At 40.0% G+C, this 18,793-nt stretch overlaps 1 protein-coding gene across 1 annotated transcript in view; it reads right to left on the bottom strand.

Moving 5' to 3' along the window:
* The window catches only part of tdrd9 (tudor domain containing 9), a 120,754-nt gene extending 102,711 nt beyond the window's left edge, over positions 1-18,043 (bottom strand). The window contains exon 1 of the mRNA XM_012968700.3: positions 17,665-18,043. Within this exon, the coding sequence (XP_012824154.2) occupies positions 17,665-17,816 (152 nt within the window). The 5' untranslated portion in view covers positions 17,817-18,043. The remainder of the gene's footprint in view (positions 1-17,664) is intronic.
* Positions 18,044-18,793: the final 750 nt, after the last annotated feature.

Raw genomic sequence — 18,793 nt, 5'->3', positions numbered from 1 at the left:
AAACTTGAATGCGTAGTCACCCAGTGACTGACTGGTTGGATTTCCACCAAGTCAATAGGTAAAATCTGATTGGCTGTTCACAGCTCTGCCCACTTTTGGGCATCCAACAATCATCATATTTTCATTCAGGCTGACCCCATGACTATGTGATTCAAGCTTGGGGGGTGTGGTCTCATAACTGTAAGATTGGCAGCAGTTTCAATTTCCCCATAAAAGTCAATGGGTGAAATTTGATTGGCTGTTGGCCTCTCCCACATTGGGGTCATCCAACAAATGTTGCTGTTTCATTCGGGGTGACCCCATTATTAGGTTATTCAGGTTTGGGGGGTGTAGCTTGAAAGCTGCAAGTGTGGCAGCAGTTTGAAAATCTTCCCTGTCAAAGTCAATGGAAAAATTGGGGGGTTCGGAGCGGCGCCACAAAAAGACGGGGGGCGGGATCGCTTAGAAAAGCACAAGCAACCTGGTCCGCTATAGGGCGAAGAAGTGTGGGGAGTTTGGGTGTTGTACCCCCTAAAACTGTAGGAGGAGTAGCGTTTAGAAAATGGGGGGCGCTAAGAAGAAGCGGAAGAATAAGCCAAAGTCGAAGAACAATATGTTGGGGTTTCAACCCAACATAACAATATGCATAGTACAAATACACAGACACCTAGCAGATGCAGGAAAATGCAATTATACATAGCAGGGCTTATTTAAGACAAACAGGGGAGCTCTAGATATGAATAGTGGAGTGTGCAGTGAATCTGGATAATGTAGATGAACTAGAACCTTCAACTTTCTGTAATTGGAAAGGTGGTGTTGTTCCCTGGAGTAAGCGCTTGTTCAGTTTGTACAAAACCCTGCCATAGACCTGGCCTCATAATCTATAGGAATTGAATCTTCTGTAGATATTGTATTATGAAAATAATTTTTTTCTAAAAATGTGCTTTGGAGATGACTTTAATGCTGGCTCTGTATATATAGTATACTAGACTGTATTTAATTATTGTTTTTAGAAATGATGGGCCCATTAGGCTTGGACTCCCTGTACCCCCAAATGGCTGCCCAGCTCTGATCCATTAACGGTTTCCTAAAGCAAAGTAATATTAAGGCAGAAATCTAAATTGGATATTATTTATTATATATTTATTATGAATTACACTTATTTAGCCATAGCCCTGTTTAATACATTGTTATTATATTACATTAAAATATTGTACAAAATTGCCTTGGGTGCAGTGGGGGGGCTGTAGCGTACTGGGAGCTGTACTGAGAGCTGTACTGAATAAAATTGTTGAAGAGACAGAAATAACTGTTTCTCCTTATGGTTACCCAGCAATACAATAAGATGAAAGCAAAGATCTAATTGATTGCTATAGGTAACTGTGATCGTTTAATTTAGCACCTATGTTTATAAATCCAGGCCCAGAGTGTATTTTCTCCTTTTTTGCCGCTCTCCTTATTTTATTTAAAAATGTTACTGCACAAATGCAAAAAATAGCTGCATTTACTTATTAGAGAGAATAAATATAGACTGTCATATAAAGCAGGGCAACCACAGTTAAAAGTTATGGTGGAAAAAAAAACTTTATTTGTTAACAAATTTTTTTTTCACCACACTTTTAAATCCTGTGAGTGTCCTATATAGATCTAATTGATTGCTATAGGTAACTGTGATCGTTTAATTTAGCACCTATGTTTATAAATCCACGACCAGAGTGTATTTTCCCCTTTTTTGCCTGTCTCCAACTTACTACACTTACTACACAGTTGGTTGGCATTGTAATCCTTATTTTATTTAAAAAATGTGGGAAATTGTGATACTGCTGTACCCCTAAGACTAGCAGGAACTGGCTTTTAGTTTATTAGGGCATTTTTTTCTAAAAATGGGCTTTGGAGATGACTTTAATGCTGGCGCTGACACAGGTATTTGGCAGTTAGGCAGGGCTGCAACCGAAAACACACTTTTTTCTCCATAAAATACAAAATATGCTAAATAAATATATTTATATATAGTATACTAGACTGTTTTAATTGTTTTTAGAAATGATGGGCCCCTTAGGGTTGGACTCCCTGTACCCCCAAATTGCTGCCCAGCTCTGATCCATCCGTTTAATTTAGCACCTATGTTTATAAATCCAGGCCCAGAATGGCTCAAGCTTTGATGTAATGAATATATCAGTAAGCCTGTTATAGTTGGGGTTCTGAACTGCACCTCACAAAGGGGGGATGCTTTAAACGGAAAAGTCTGAAAACCTGTGACATTTAAGTAAATTAAAACTTTTAGTATTCTTGTTTCTTATATTTAATAGGCCTCATACAATTCAATAAGGGAAAATAGCCAGGTCTCTACTCAGTATTCTATTTATTTATGTACTTAATGCACTGTCTCTGAAGTTTTCTTTCCCCTTATATTCTTTTGTCTCTATTTACAGATTGCTATAGTGCTGTTCCTGCTGAACCTATTGCGGTCTGTGCTACCGAGTGCTTTTACAAGTGATTTGTGAGCGATTTTCTGGCTTCCCCTTAAGTTCAATCTTTTCCATTCTGATCTGAGCTGGGGGAAAGCCACTATCTACTGAGGGTCTCCCTTGGGTTCCCCGGCCTTGTGCCGGCCCTCAAGTGTGAGGAACCCCTCAATACCCGAACCAGAAGAATTTACCATCTGGCACTTCTGGTTCCAACAGCACCGTCTAGCTCACTTCTTTTAAGAGGTAATCTTCCTGATATTATGGGGGCTTTTATTATCAAATCTACCCCACATTCAAAAGGGGAGGCTTGCAAATTGGGCCCAGTTCCTCCAGCTCTGCTGATAGCCTGGGGTAGAAGGCTAAAGATTACAGTTACCTGAGGTGCTGAGTATATTGGTACCTCTGAGTAATCTTACATTTCATGGTCCTTCAAGAATAAGGGGCATATATCTCTGGGTGCAACAGTGCTGCTGGTATGTTGATATACTGTAAGCACTATGAGGCAGGGATCTCCTTTCTCTTGCCTCCTTACAGTTATCACTTGTTATGTAACTGTACCTAGTATTTATTAGTATTTATAATTGTATTGACCCCTGTTTGTTCTGTTACTCTATTATATATATTAATTGATATATTATTCTGCTGTAAAGTGCTGCATACATAGGTAGCACATAATCAATAAAAATATACTTACATACATAAGAAAAAAAGATGCAAAATGTGACTGAGAATAGAAAGCTATAAACACACACATTGTATTATTGAGTCTACCTGTGTCTGTTCTGCCAATATAATGCCCCTTTGTATCTCTTGCCTTTAGGTGGCTGTGCTTAGAGACAGCAGAATGCTAGACATTAAGGTAAGGAATCACTTTCTTCTTACTATACACACCATCCTACTTTCCTTCCCCTGACATTTTCTTGCCTTACTTTAAACACTTTACCACACTTGCCTTACTATACTTTCTATCTCAGTACAGACACCTCATCCCAAACTCTCTTGCCTTACTTTACACCCTATGCCACAGGTAACCTTCCTTTAAGAACATCTTTCCTTATTATACAAACTATACTAATGATGCATCTTTTTTCCCTGACAAATTTTACCTGATGATTTACTCTATACTTGGTGCAGTCCCTTCCCCTGGCATCAACTTGCCTTATTATACCCCCTGTTCCACAGTTAACTACCCCTAGCCATCATACCTTATTATGCACAACTCTCTCCTTTATACCATTTTGACTTATTATGCCACAGTTACAACCCATTTGCCTGACACCATCTTGCCTTGTGATATTCTGTACCTCACAGAAACCATTTCAGGTAGACAAACTGCACCATTTTCAAGCTCCTTTAAAGAAGTTTGTCTTTAAATTTGTCAAACAATTGACTTCATCTGCCAGTATTTCCCTCAATACCCAGTACAGCATAATCCTCGTTATTCCCATACAATACAAACATGAGTTCATTGCAGGCACGGATTGTGTTTATGTACATACAGTACTAACGCCACTCCAGGTTTTGGGTTACACTGCTTTTCCTCATGCAATCATTCATTTATCATGCACATTATGCCACAGATTCAGTCCCTTCCGTAACACCCTTATGCTATACTATACACACTAACCCACAGGTACAGTCTCTGCCCCGGCAGCATTCAGATGTGTCTAGAATTGAGTCCTTAATGCTCTTTCCATTCACTTACAGGTGCTATTCGCTGTCCTGGAGGACTACGTAAAGGAGACGACGTTCGACGAGGCCATTCTCGACTACTATGGTAAATAATATGGCTGAACTTCTAGTAACACTCCATTGCACCCAACCACACCCATGAAGTGTATTAACCCCACAAACATTTCAGTGAGCTTTATGCTGTTCAGGACTTTCAGGCAAATGGCGGGATGGCTGGGGCAGGGGACATAATGGTGTAATTACCAGAGGATGGACGGGGGCTCTTTTCCTACAGAATGCTGCTATGTTTTTTATTGGACAACAGAATTAAAGCAGAAGTAATTGATGTCTTAGTACTGATGGATTATGTCTGGAAGTGATACTAACTGCTATCTACTTGTGATCTATTGTCTTTGGGGCATTTTTCTTTAGAGAAAATTATATGTGAATAGTTTCCCTCTGTTTGCTTATTGTTTAATGGCAATGTATTTTCCTTGAAGAACATCCCTACATCTGGAAACGAGAAGCCACCGACGAAATGTAAGTATCATGAAAATCATCTTATCAATTATCTTTCCCTCATTAGATTGTAAGAAGCTCAGCACAAGCAAATTGTCCCATTCTAGCCGAATATTCCTTCTTTAGCTACTTATAAAAATATTTTTTTCTAAAAAATGAATTCTTCTTAGATGATTTATATTTGGATTATTCAAACCTGGTTAAAAACAATAATTCAAAATGCGCAAAAATACTGGCACAACACTGCTTATCTAAGTAGAATAAACCCTGCTATTTTATTAGTTGCAAACTGTATAACATTTCAGGGTTACACCTCTCTAACTATTGTGCACCAGGTGGAAGATACGTGGTAAGTACAGGGTGTGCTGGTGAGTGTGGATTAAAAACAATAATCAACACCCAAACAGGGAGCCAAATATAATATTTTGCTCCAGAACCGCCCCCCCTATGCTTTGTGGGACATTTTATGCTTGCCCATATTGTACAGTAGAAATAGAGTGGATAGTAAGTGCCATTAATGCTTCATTCGGATTTTACTTTTTAGGGAAGACTTCATCAGTCAATACTATATTGACAACGATGTGGAGCATCTGCGGAACATGGCCCACTTCATTGTTATGGATGCCTATCGGGTAAGGAATAGAGAAAAGCATTTCAGATTGCCAGCTCTGGCACCTGTAAATGTGCATCTTTGTCCATATGATGAAATGGCAAAAGGCTTAAGAAATTATATTAGATAAGTACACCCAGAGCTGCACTGAATACAACTAAAAATGTTCCCATTATCCAGTTTAAATAATAATGCGGTTAACTAGACCCATGTGTCAGTGTATGTAAAGTTAATATGTGTAGGCAGAAACCAATAAAAGGGGAACATACATGAGTTTTGGCTTCTGTGCCCTGGAATAGCAATAAAGTGCAAAAGGCCCCCTACAAATAAAATCTGCAAATAAGTGAAGCAGAATAGAAATTTCAGAGTGACATTGTGTCATATTCCTGCTACTGCAACTTTCCTTTTCCTCTGGCCAACCAGTCAGGATCTATAAACTACATGGGTCTGTGTGATAATCTCTGATTATTAGATTCTTTTCTTACATTGGCACATTCCTTTATGTTACAGAAACAACTTGAAGAACTGGAGACTACCCTATACAGCATCCACAAAGTCCTGGCTTTATCGGAAGTAAGTGCTTTTATTGTTATCTATATGTTATCATGCGCTTTGGGTCCCATGGGAGAAAAGCGCTTTACAAATGTTTGTTGTTGTTGTTGTTGTTATTATTAGTGAGGTTATTATATACTGTATCACCTTTTCCCTTATTATAATTATTTTGGAGATCTATTACTCACCATATCCCAAACAACTGCCATTTTATATGTGTCTCTAAATTACATGTCTCTTGTTAGCAGTTTTGCCCACAGGGGCACATTAATGAAATTGGTACAATTCAGACCCTTGTTTAATATAGAGTCTCTTCTGCCACAGGAGGAGCACGAGGTGGACCATATCCTCTTCCAATACGAGAAGACGCAGCAAGCTCGAAGAGTAAGTTCCTTAACCCTTTAAGTGCCAGCCGAATTCGTCATTTCGGTTCCCCCCAGTGCCAGACGTTTTTTAAGCATTTTGTACTCATTCACTTTAACAATGTTTTTTGGTAGGAAAACCTCCATGAAACTAGGGAAAGTATATATCGTTTTTTTCGTCACTAATTGGGCTTCGACATACATACCAAATTTTATAACTTTTCTGGAGATATGATGTGTATTTTGGGTGAAATATGTAAAAAAAAAAAAAATTATGAAAAATTTCTGTATATTTTGAGGTTTTTTTCCATAGAAAAGTTAATTTTACACACTTTTTTTTATTGTTTGTAAAAGCCCTGATACTCCCAAGTCCAACGATACCAAATATGTGGTGGTACCCCACAGTTCCTGTCCAGAAGTAACCCCCAAACTAAAGCAATACTTAGTACAATATCACACCAGAACAAAGCGGAAAAGCGCTTGTAACAGTTGATGCAGCATAACTTATATGTAAATCTAGAATATCCCCTCATGTTTGGTATCTTTAGAAACTACAGACTTTCAGGTTTCTAGGTGCAAAGTAGTTTTCACTCAAAAGCCAAATACCTTTTGTCAGTGCATTGTGAAATGCATTGTGGAACTTTTTATGACATTTTTTTTTTTCTAAAACGTAAACTTGGACGCATGATCAAATGTGGATTTGACAAAAAAAAATCTCATAAAAATTTTCTAACAAAGGCAAATTTGAAAGACAATCTTCTCCTGAATAAAATGATGCCCCATATGTATGGGTGCACATAAAGACATGGGCACCAAACACTCCAAAGCAGGGGCAATGCACAAGGGCAATTACAGCTAAAAATGTGGGGGCTGCGCTCTATGTGCACTACCTGCAGTTTTTCAGTGTTAACCCCCCCTACCTGTGAAATAACCCCCACAATCTATATATTTACGAAAAGTGCACACCTTCAGCTATTCAGAGACACCACTCTTCTCTTTCTACATGGAAAATTGTGGCCGCAGTCCCTTGCAGAAGTCAGCGCTTTGGTCAGAAATCAAGGAAAAAAACAGATACAAACCTAAATTTCTCCCCAAAATCTCCATGGCAACTACCAAAATCTTACTAACCATCAATCTGCAAGTTCCCCTGAATAAAAAGATACCCCATATGTATGGGTGCACATAAAGACATGGCCACCAAATGCCCCAAAACAGGGGCAATGCATAAGGGCAATTTCAGTTGAAATTTTGGGGGCTGTGCTCTATGTGCACTACCTGCAGTTTTTCAGTGTTAACCCCCCCTACCTGTGAAATAACCCCCACAATCTATATATTTACGAAAAGTGTACACCTTCAGCTATTCAGAGACACCACTCTTCTCTTTCTAGATGGAAAATTGTGGCCGCAGTCCCTTGCAGAAGTAAGCGCATTGGTCAGAAATCAAGGAAAAACCAGATACAAACCTAGATTTTGGTCAGAAATCAAGGAAAAACCAGATAAAAAACCTAGATTTCTCCCCAAAATCTCCATGGCAACTACCAAAAACTTACTAAACCTCAATTTGCAAGTTCCCCTGAATAAAACGATACCCCATATGTATGGGTGCACATAAAGACGTGGCCACCAAATGCCCCCAAACAGGGGCAATGCATAAGGGGGGTCTGTGCTCTATGTGCTCTACCTGCAGTTATTTAGTCTAAACACCCCCCTACCTGTGAAATAACCCCCGCAAACTATATATTTACGAAAAGTGCACAGCTTCAGCTATTCAGAAACACCACTCTTCTCTTTCTACATGGAAAATTGTGGCCGCAGTCCCTTGCAGAAGTCAGCGCTTTGGTCAGAAATCAAGGAAAAACCAGATACAAACCTAGATTTCTCCCCAAAATCTCCATGGCAACTACCAAAAACTTACTAAACATCAATCTGCAAGTTCCCCTGAATAAAACGATACCTATGTCTGGTTGCACATAAGTACATGGCCGCCAAACCTGAAAATGCATAATATTGGGGCTGCACTCTATGCACCCCTTTTTTTTTGCCTGCACCCGAATGAATGGAATACGCTCGGGTGCAGGCACATGTAGCCGATATACGCATGAAAACGCGTGAGAATGCAAAGTCTCGCGTTTTCATGCATATATCGGCTACATGTGCCTGCACCCGAGCGTATTCCATTCATTCGGGTGCAGGCACAAGTAGCAGGCGTAGGGCTGAATTTTCGGCAAGCGTTTTTCCACTTGCTGAAAAAATCAGCCCTACGCCATGTGTGGCATCAGCCTAACCCTTGGCAATAGAAACTACCAGAACAATCTTAGCACCTCTGGACCTTTCTAGAACAACTGAAATCAAATGAAGTTAAAATGGAATAAAACCACTAAAAGCAATCAAAGAACAATAATTGCAATGAAATCGGTGGTAAGAGCCCTGGATCCACCAATGTCACTGCAAAAGCAACCTTTTTGGGGGCACTAAACACACAATAAAGAACAATGCAAAGATAAAACACCATAAAATCAGTAAAATCCAATAAAACCACCTAAACCAACAGAAGAACAATAATTGCAATGAAATCGGTGGTCAGAGCCCTGGATCCACCAACGTCACTGCAAATTCAGCACCCAATAGCAATAAAAAAAGTTACAATACAATAAAATAAATAAAAAACAGAAATCAATTATGAAAATGCCAAAAAAACACTAAAATGCAACCAAATAAATCAGATAATTATAGAGCAAGATCAGAAATAAAGTTTTAGTAAAAAAAAAAAAGACTGCCAAAGAAAGCAAAGAAAGAAAGAAAAGAAAAGAAAGATAGAAAAAAAGAAAAAAAAAAGTGTAAGTGTATGTGTGCGCTTGGGAAAGTTGTAAATTAGTGTGTATGTGTGCAAAAGTGTAATAATGACAAAGATAGAAGAAAAAATGAAAAAAAATAAATATTTTAGACAGTTGAGATAGAAATAAGCAAAATAAACAGTGGTAGAGAGTTGTAGTTCAGCTTACCCAAGGCAGGCAGGCGATCAGGGGCGACCAATCTGGCAGGAAGGCAGCAGGAAGGCAGCAGGGGAGCTCCATCAGGTCCGAAGTGCGCAGCAGGAATGAGGAGCCGACAGTAGGCGGCGATATTTAAAGGGACAGCAGTGGACACGTCATCAACGCGTGTCCACTGCTGTCATTGGCTGGCGACGCGATCGGGGGACCGGATCGGTGAGTATGACCGCTTCTGCTCGTTGCCTAGGGGGTTGTGAAGGGTTTACAAGCGCTGCGCTGCTTTAAAAGCGAGCGCAGCGCTTGTAAACCCGGTAGTGCTGTAGGACGTAGATTCTACGTTCTATGGCACTTTGGTCCCTTGGTACCTAGGACGTAGAATCTACGTCCTATGGCACTAAAAAGGTTAATCACTGTTACTGTCCCAAAAGATTTTCCTAGGTGATTGTTGCTGAACTCTGCAGGGCACACTCAGGCTATAGGGACCAATGTGTAGTATTTTGTGTTAAAAAATGGGCATTTTGTACTTCTACGCAGGGGAATATTGTAGATAAGGGTAGTGCCATAACAAACTGATAATTACATATTATGTACAAACACTCCATTCCAGTCCAGTTTTGCATACTGGTATGGGTTCAGTTATCTGATACCTGTTATCCAGAAAGCTTATAACCCATGGACCAATAAGACAGTACCTGGTACTTAATGTTATCAAAGCTGATGGGCATCAAGTACCTGGGGTGTTTTTTGGCCCTCAGCCTGCAAATTTTCAAAGGGTAAATTATAATGCAGGCATATACTGTATACCAATTTCCCCAATACTGTTCATTGCAAGGTAATGCAGGAACCTCACCACATACAGTATGCATGCATTATGTAATGCTATATTTTTCTTTCCCCCTTTTTTTTCCTGATTACAGGTTTTGGGACCAAAGCTCGAAGCCTTGCACAATAGCATCGTGGCAAGGCAGAAGGAGCTGGAAGAAGCTGCTAAGTATTATACATGTGACATTTACTTAGTCCTGCTTTTTGCTAACCACCTGTATTGCAATAAAATTGTCATCTTTGTGGCCAGAATTCTGAAGTAGGCAGTAATAGAACAACCCTGTAACTGGAGTTTTAAAATTTCCCTACAGCAGAGCTTGTAACATATAGCAAATTCAGCTCAGTAGTTACCCACCTTTGCACAGTGGACAGAGTTTTGTTGCAGGTATAATAGTAGTATCGTGCTGAATGGCTAAAATTATATAATGCCATCATTAATAATGTTTTTATTATGAAACCTTTTGAAACAGAATAAAACACTTGCTGATTTTTACATTTTTTATCAGAATCAAAGAAGAGGAAACAGAAGAACCCCCTGTGGTGGAGGTGCCCAGGCTCAGCACCAGGAGGAGGCTTATGAAAGCCATAGCCAAGAATTTAAACAGGATTTGGGTAACGGATCTATTTAAAGATATTACCTTTTAGACAACCTTAATTATACCAAGTGATCCCCTCAGGATTGCATAATCATGAAGACTAACCCCCTTACGTAATAAAAGGCGCTAAGTTTGACGCTCCTGTGACATAACAGGGCAGGCACCAGGAAAGAAGTTGGGCACTAGGCACACTACTTGCTGACATTGGCTTGCTGCTTGCTGACATTGGCTTGCTGCTTGCTGGCATAAGGTTGTATGAGGTTGCTGGCTTAGAACAGAGTTCTGCCCAAACTGAGATTATAGATGTAATTGCTCAGTTTGGGGAGAGGTATATTAACTCTGACAGGGCTGCTTTAGCTTTTTAGCAGCTCTGTGACTTGGATATCTAAATTTTGAAATGGATTTTCTAAAATATTAGTTTTCCTTCAATATCTCAGTAATATCATTATGTGCTACCACCCATAATAAATGACAGGATTATAAAGTGGGCTGAGTTTTAGTGCCATTGCCCCATCCTCTAGGAAGGAGCTGTAGACCCAGACTAAGCTTTTAATATCCTAACAAAATAAATGCATGTCTGTAATTCTCTTTTTAAATATTTAAACCAGTTTTTTCTTTTATTTTCAGCATTCCACCAGAAGAGCCATTACAGGTTTATTTCCCCATGTCTAAAACCCTCTGCCTCCCTAACCCTCCTCCCTGATCCCTCACCCTGTCTCCCACCCCCAATTATTGCTTGTGTTTCTTTGCTAAACACACCAATGATCCAGGGTGTAAAACCGATTGCCATTTGGAGTCAGAAAGGAATTTTTCCCATTTACTGCAGATTGGCCCCACAGTGGATGGTTTTTTGCCTTTCTCTGGATCATTGTTTGTTTAGGGCCCTGTGCATTCCAGCCAGCTGCTGCTCCCGGCATCAATTCAGCTCCTTCCATCGTGCAGACCTAGCCAGAAGGTATCGGTTCACCCCTAGGGCGGGGCTAGAGCCATATTTGCACACTAAAGGGCAGGGAGAGGGAGAAGGTAGGTTTCCCAATCCCTGCCCTTTGGTTGAGCCATGTTTGGGAGTCGCAGCTGGCATAAGAGAATGTACAACCCTCTTATTTACAGCTATTTATTTTAATAAATCCTGTGATTCCAACAGATTTAGCCATAACCATGTCTCTGTTTTTCTTGAATGTGTACGGTGAATATTGAAAGGGGAATGGGCTCCAGTGCCTGTGTAACAGGGGTTATGTATACTTCTGGGAGGTGATCAAAATGCTACAGGGGTAAAACTGGTGTTGTTGATAGAGAGGTTTAGTCTAAACTTGGTGTGTTACTATTTCTGCAGGGAGTTCTGCCACTGTAATGCTATGAGTACCACCAATTTCCCTTGTTGCACCATCCTATCAGGAGCCATAGGCAGCACTTGGTGTTTGGTATAGGGGCCTTGGGAAAGGCGATATGTGGCCTGCTAAAATATCAAGCCATGCCCACTTTAAATGTCCCCTCCTACCTTAAAATGTCCGACACACAAGGCACCTTATTAAAGCTCCCCATACACTGGCAGTTCCGCTCGCTTGGCGATGTGGGCGATTTCAGGTCAGATATCGGTCAGGCAGGCCTGTCGGAAGTGCCCATACACGGGCCGATTAGCTGCACGGGCCGATATCAGCAGCTACTATTGGCCTGTGTATGGGGACCTTAACAGTGAAAAGCAATGGGTCTTGGCATCACACATACATCGATACAGCCTAAGGCAGTGGGAACTGACTCCCTAGGCACAATCGACACTGGAGTGGGAGGCCCACCTGCAAACCTACCACCAGCCCCTTACACCTAATTCACACCTTATACTTACTTTTGCCACAATCAGGGGAGGGACAGTAGTGGGGGCAGACAGGAATTGGGTATAGGTCAGCCTGGCCCATGATGTTTGGGAACTACTGGGTTTTTTCCTGGTGTCCTGACAGCCAAGACAGGCAGCTGGGAGATGCATGTAGCCCCCACCTGCTCCCTAACTTGCACATTATTTAGCCATACAAGTTAGGGAGTATCAGGAGGTGAAGCCTGCATTAGGGCCTTGTCCTTATGATGTCCATTTTCCACTGTGAGACAAGAGAGACAATTACATTGTAGCTAGCTATCCATTTAAAATAATACCTATTACTAATTAGCCATAGGTGGTAATGAAGAGGGTTTTAATGTCATACTATAGGGTTTGATTTTGATCAAAAAAAAGAAAGGTGATCTCTGGCACAAATAAAACCTTTTCATTGATTCACAATGCTGCAGCGTGATTTATCTGTACTTCAAGTTACAACCAAGTGTATAGCTTTGAGAGAACACAAGAAGTATGTTAGTGGGGGGTGTAGCCACCATATTAATCTTCCTACATTCTGTAAGTACAGGTGTAGGAATCCATGTTGGTGGCAAGAAGAAGCGGAAGAATAAGCCAAAGTCGAAGAACAGTATGTTGGGGTTTTCAACCCAACATACTGATTAAAATGACAGTGGCAGCTCCAGAGAACTTATCATATAAAAGTGCAGCCACATTTCAGTGGTGCAACGATTTAAGCGGAGGGGCTAAAATCAGGGGGACTGCCTAAATTGATACAATTCTGTAGTATAGAACTATACATCTGCGAGTCTTAGCCTTAATCTCAGTTAGGTTGAAAACTAGGGAGAATGGTGTCACAGATACAACTTAAAGTCCAGCCTAAAGATCAAGGTGAGATTTAGGGTGAGTATGGACTTGCTGTAACAGATATTTTAACCCCCATATGTAATAAAAGGCACTAAGTTTTCCCAGTAGCAGTAACCCCTAACACATTCTTGCTTTTAAACAGATGCCCACTAAAGTATTGGTTGCTATGGGTTAATGCTACTGGACAAACTTAGTGCCTTTATTACATAACCCCATACAATACAAAATTTAAAGGAGAAAGAAGGGCTAATATAGAGTTAATCTCAAGCTGCAGGCATACCTTCAGTTCTTTCAATAGTGCCCTTAAGTCTCCCCATATTTCACTTGTTCAGATGATCAAAAGCCAAAACAAGAAGAAAAAACGCTGAGCTGTGTAAAGAAAGTTCCCATAATGCCTCGCTCCTGCACCGAGACCCAGACCAATGTACATGCTCAGTTAGTTAGACTAAGGGGCACATTTACTAACCCACGAACGGGCCGAATGCGTTTTTTTCGTAATGATCTGTATTTTGCGATTTTTTTCGGAAATTATCGCAACTTTTTCGTTACCAATACAATTTGTGCGAAAAAACACGAGTTTTTCGTAGCCATTCTGAAAGTTGCGCAAAATCTGGCAATTTTTTCGTAGCGTTAAAACTTGCGCGAAAAGTCGCGATTTTTTTCGTAGAGTTAAAACTTGCGCGAAACGTCGCGCCTTTTAAGTTTTAACGCTACGAAAAAGGCGCGACTTTTCGCACAAGTTTTAACGCTACGAAAAAAATCGCCAGATTTTGCGCAACTTTCGGAATGGCTACGGAAAACTCGCGTTTTTTCGCGCAAGTCGTAATGGCTACGAAAAACTCGTGTTTTTTCGCGCAAATCGTATTGGTAACGAAAAAGTCGCGATAATTTTCGAAAAGTCGTAAAGGCGCCGAAAAAAACGCAAAAAATACGAAAAAGTCGCAAAATGTTCGTTTTCCAATCGGAATTTTTCCAATTCGAATTCGTGTCTTAGTAAATCAGCCCCTATGAGTCAGCTTCCTGCTGATTGGCTCAGAGGGAGAGAGCGTGTCTCTGGCACAGGAATTACAGACACAACAAATCTTTTGACAGAGGACTCAGTGCAGCTTTTCTGTGAGTGCTTATGACTGTATTTACATAGACCTTTCTGATAAAGCTTACTTAGTTTTTACCTTTCTTTCTCCTTTAAGAAAAAAAAACATATAATTCTACCAAATAAAGTTTTAACATTGTGCCCTTTAATAAAAGCAATTTCAATTGCCATAGGCAATTTTTCCCCTAATACAGTTTGGTATATAACGCTGTAGGTTTGCCTATAATGGTATTTTATCTATATGAGCCCTTCATACACGTGGAGATAGAGGAACTGAGAGGCAAGATGCTGTTTATAGACACCAAAGTGTAAAACGAGCCATAAGCACACAGATATTATCGTACAAACTTGTTTCGTACAATATTTGGTGAGTGTATGGCGGATCAACAAGTGACTGATATCGCAAAAGGCTGCAGATATCGATCACCTCGTCAGTCAGGCGGGTTAAAAGATTTTGATCGGCACCTCAGCAAAATCTATGTTTAGGGCTGAATCGGCAGGTAGAGGTAGAATTCCTGTTGTTTCTACCTCCATATCGGACGATATTATCACAGGAAAGATTGTAATTGCTACGTGTATAGCCACTTTAAGACAGCGTGTGGTCTGTGATGCATCTAAGGCAATTATCTAATCACAATCAGAGATCTTTTGACAGCACATTTTAGATGCCAAAATGCTCTAAAATGAACCATGTACCACAGACCTTGTTCTCTGTTGTGTGGTGTGGTTCTGCTATGTTTTGTAGCTTCTCCATTTGGGAAACATATACTAAGGAAGCTTACATCTCTAGCAGATACTGTACAACGCAAATGGCAGATAATCATAACTGAATGAACAGCGCAAAATGCAATCCTGTGACCATCCCTCTACTACAAAAAACATGTCCCTAAAATATTTAGTATCTAAGGATATCAAGGAACGCTAGTATTTGCATAAGATACTGATAATGTGTACTGTACACACGATTGTAGTCAATTCACTTACATAAGCTCCTGACAATTCTAGGGCAATGCTTCCCAACAGTCTCAAAATGGTGCTGAGCTCAAAGCAATGCTTACTTATGTGTCAGGTCACTTCTTAGCTCTTTCATTCTTACTTCTCTATTTTTAATGGTAAAACTGTGCCTAACCCTTCCAGTTGTTGCTGGACTACATCTTCCTGCATATAAGCCAAGAGCATAAGCATATGATCAATCACAATTCCATTACATACAGGTATGGGACCTATTATACAGAATGTTCGGGACCTGGGGTTTTCCGGATAAGGGGTCTTTCTGTAATTCGGATCTCCTACCTTAAGTCTATTAAAAACATTATTTAAACAGTAATTAAACACAATAGAATTGTTTTGGCTGCAATAAGGATTCATTATATCATTGTTGGGATCAAGTACAAGGTACTGTTTTATTATAACAGGGAAAAAGGATATAGTAAGGATATAAGAATTATTTGATTAAAATGGAGTCTATGGCAGATAACCTTTTTGTAATTCGGAACTTTCTGGATAATAGGTTTCCGGATAAGGGGTCCAATACCTGTACAGGAGCCGAAAACATATTGTACAGCATTTCTGCCCTACTTATTTTGTTTAGTTTTTGTTCTCCTTTAAATTTTCATAGTAGTATTTGAAATCATTTTTCCTATGATAAGAAACACCAACCCATTGCCATTATTTAATTACTACAGAAATTTTAAAGGCATAGCTCAGCTTACAATGAATGTTTTGCCTTGCAGCTCTAATTTTCAGATTTCATTTGCTATCTAGTGTCTAGAATTCCAATGATGAATTATCAATTATGACCCCAGATAAGGGGTCCGATACCTGTACTACAAATAAACACTCTAAACACTCTTATAAAAAGGCTGGAAGTTTATAATATGCTTATATTTTACAATATGGTGTACATTAGGCACTATATCATTTTTAACCACACCAGCCCAAACATAAAATACAAACAAACAAATGTTCTCAATATACACATACATAGGCTGTTATAGGGCGAGGGGGTATAATTATCCTTTAAATGTAAGATTAATCAACTTTTACTAGAAAGCAGACAAGGGGGCTGATTTACTAATCCACGAATCTGAATGGGAAAAATACGGATTGGAAAACGAACATTTTGCGACTTTGTCGTATTTTTTGCGACTTTTACGTAGCCATTACGACTTGTGCGAATTGTCGCAACTTTTTCATTGCCATTACAAATTTTGTGAATTGTTGCGACTTTTTCATTGCCATTACAAATTTCGGGAATTATCGCAACTTTTTCATAGCCAGTACGACTTTCGCGAATTGTTGCGACTTTCGTATTGAGCGCTCGAAAAAGTTGCAAAATACCGCAATAACGCATTCGGACGTTCGTGGATTAGTAAATGTGCCCCAAGTAGTAACCACTGACACTGGCTGAAACAAAACTATGCTGGCTATTTTATGCCTTTACATTTTAATTGTACAGGTATAGGATCCCTTATCCGGAAACCCGTTATCCAGAAAGCTCCAAATTACGGAAAGGCCATCTCCCATAGACTCCATTATAAGCAAATAATTCTAATTTTTAAAAATGATTTCCTTTTTCTCTGTAATAATAAAACAGTACCTTGTACTTGATCCCAACTAAGATATAATTACCCCTTATTGGGGGCAGAACAGCCCTATTGGGTTTATTTAATGGTTAAATGATTCCCTTTTCTCTGTAATAATAAAACAGTACCTGTACTTGATCCCAACTAAGATATAATTACCCCTTATTGGGGGCAGAACAGCCCTATTGGCTTTAAATGATGTTTAAATGATTTTTTAGTAGATTTAAGGAATGGAGATCCAAATTACAGAAAGATCCCTTATGCGGAGAGCCCCAGGTCCCGAGCATTCTGGATAACAGGTCCTATACCTGTATGCACCAATGCTGGTAGGCAATTGATTCAGGCCTAAATAGGTGTTACAGAGAAGACGTTTAGTTTATTTTTATATTTTTCCTGTTCTGTAAAAAAACACTATATATATATATATATATATATATTTACATTTTAACATCACATCTCTCAATTGCCTTTTTACATTAGAAATTGTTGAAAGCAAACACTGTAATATTATAGCATTACACAAAGGGAAAGAGGCTTTAGAAGAATTTGATAGCACAATTAAGAACCAAGGGAAGCAGCTGCTGCATCTCGTTTCACCTTTAATATGGCATCTACTAAATAAATGGCTAATACGTCATGTTAATGTTTATATTGACACTGAAGCCAGGGCAGTGTGCAACTTTCAAATGCCCACAACCATTTCATAGCACCACACCCGCACTACTTACCCGCGGTACCGCCTTTCACTTTCCTCGGCTTCACGGCCTCCAGTAGCAACTGAGCTAGGTTCCGACCAAGAACCCAGCAACTTCACATCAGTTACATCTTTGCCAATGGTGAACCAGTCATTAATCTGGTCTACGGTGAGTTTCCGCAGCATAGTCACCTTCCTTCTTCAGCCTCCGCCGCGCACGTAAAGCAGAATCTGGCATCTACCACGTGATTAGCAATTGGCGGCAAGAGCCCTCGGGTACCATGGCAACCGCATGGGCGTGGCCCGTGATTATTTAGTATTATCCCAGTAGCGCTAAAAAGCCGTCAGTGAAAGTATACGAGCTGTGGTTGAGATTTTACAGGGCAATATGAATAATTCGGACAGTACATTTATAATGTAATTGCTTATGGAATAAATTCTTTTTTTAAAAACATATACTGTGAATAATTATAATATCTGAAGTCACCAGAAAGTCACAGGCCCAGGCAGCTGAGAGTTTTGTGTGGTCACTGCTTGCTGTTTGTTGTGCAGCTGCACTGACACCTTTCCTATATTGAGGGCTGTCTCTTTGCAGTTAAAGACCTGAAGGCGCACACTGGCAATCTGAAGACTGGCTGTAAATTGCCATAGACAGCCACTATTTGATGGGCTTAGGGTTGTCACCTATTCTGGAATAAAATACCAGCTTTCCTATAGTTTTATGCTTTTCAACATCTTCAAAGACCATTTTTAACAGTCAGGCCAGTAAAATACTGGCTAGGTGGAAACCATAATTTGGGCCTGTTGGGGGGGGGAGGGGTATTTGGGCCTCTGTGTTGAAATGTCAGGGATTGTTTTGAATTACAGTCTTTACCTGCCTGACAGGCACTAAATAAGGGTTGTCCAACTGGAGGCGGCTGGGCAGATGTAGCCCTCCAAAGGATTTTTTTACTTCCAGTCTGTTTAGAGGCTATGACATTTTAATTAAATCTGGCCCTCCAACATACTATATCATACCTCCCAACATTTGAAAAGCAGAAGGAGGGACAAAAATGTCTGCCGGGTGTGGCCTAAAATGTTTAGGCCACACCCACTTTTTGGTCACGCCCCCCCCCCATCCAAACAGGCCATTTTACAAAACCACGGCTGAAAAGCATAACATA

The sequence above is a fragment of the Xenopus tropicalis genome, chromosome 8 (assembly GCF_000004195.4).
Source record: "Xenopus tropicalis strain Nigerian chromosome 8, UCB_Xtro_10.0, whole genome shotgun sequence".
NCBI lineage: Eukaryota > Metazoa > Chordata > Amphibia > Anura > Pipidae > Xenopus > Xenopus tropicalis.
This window is presented reverse-complemented; position numbering and strand designations above follow the sequence as displayed.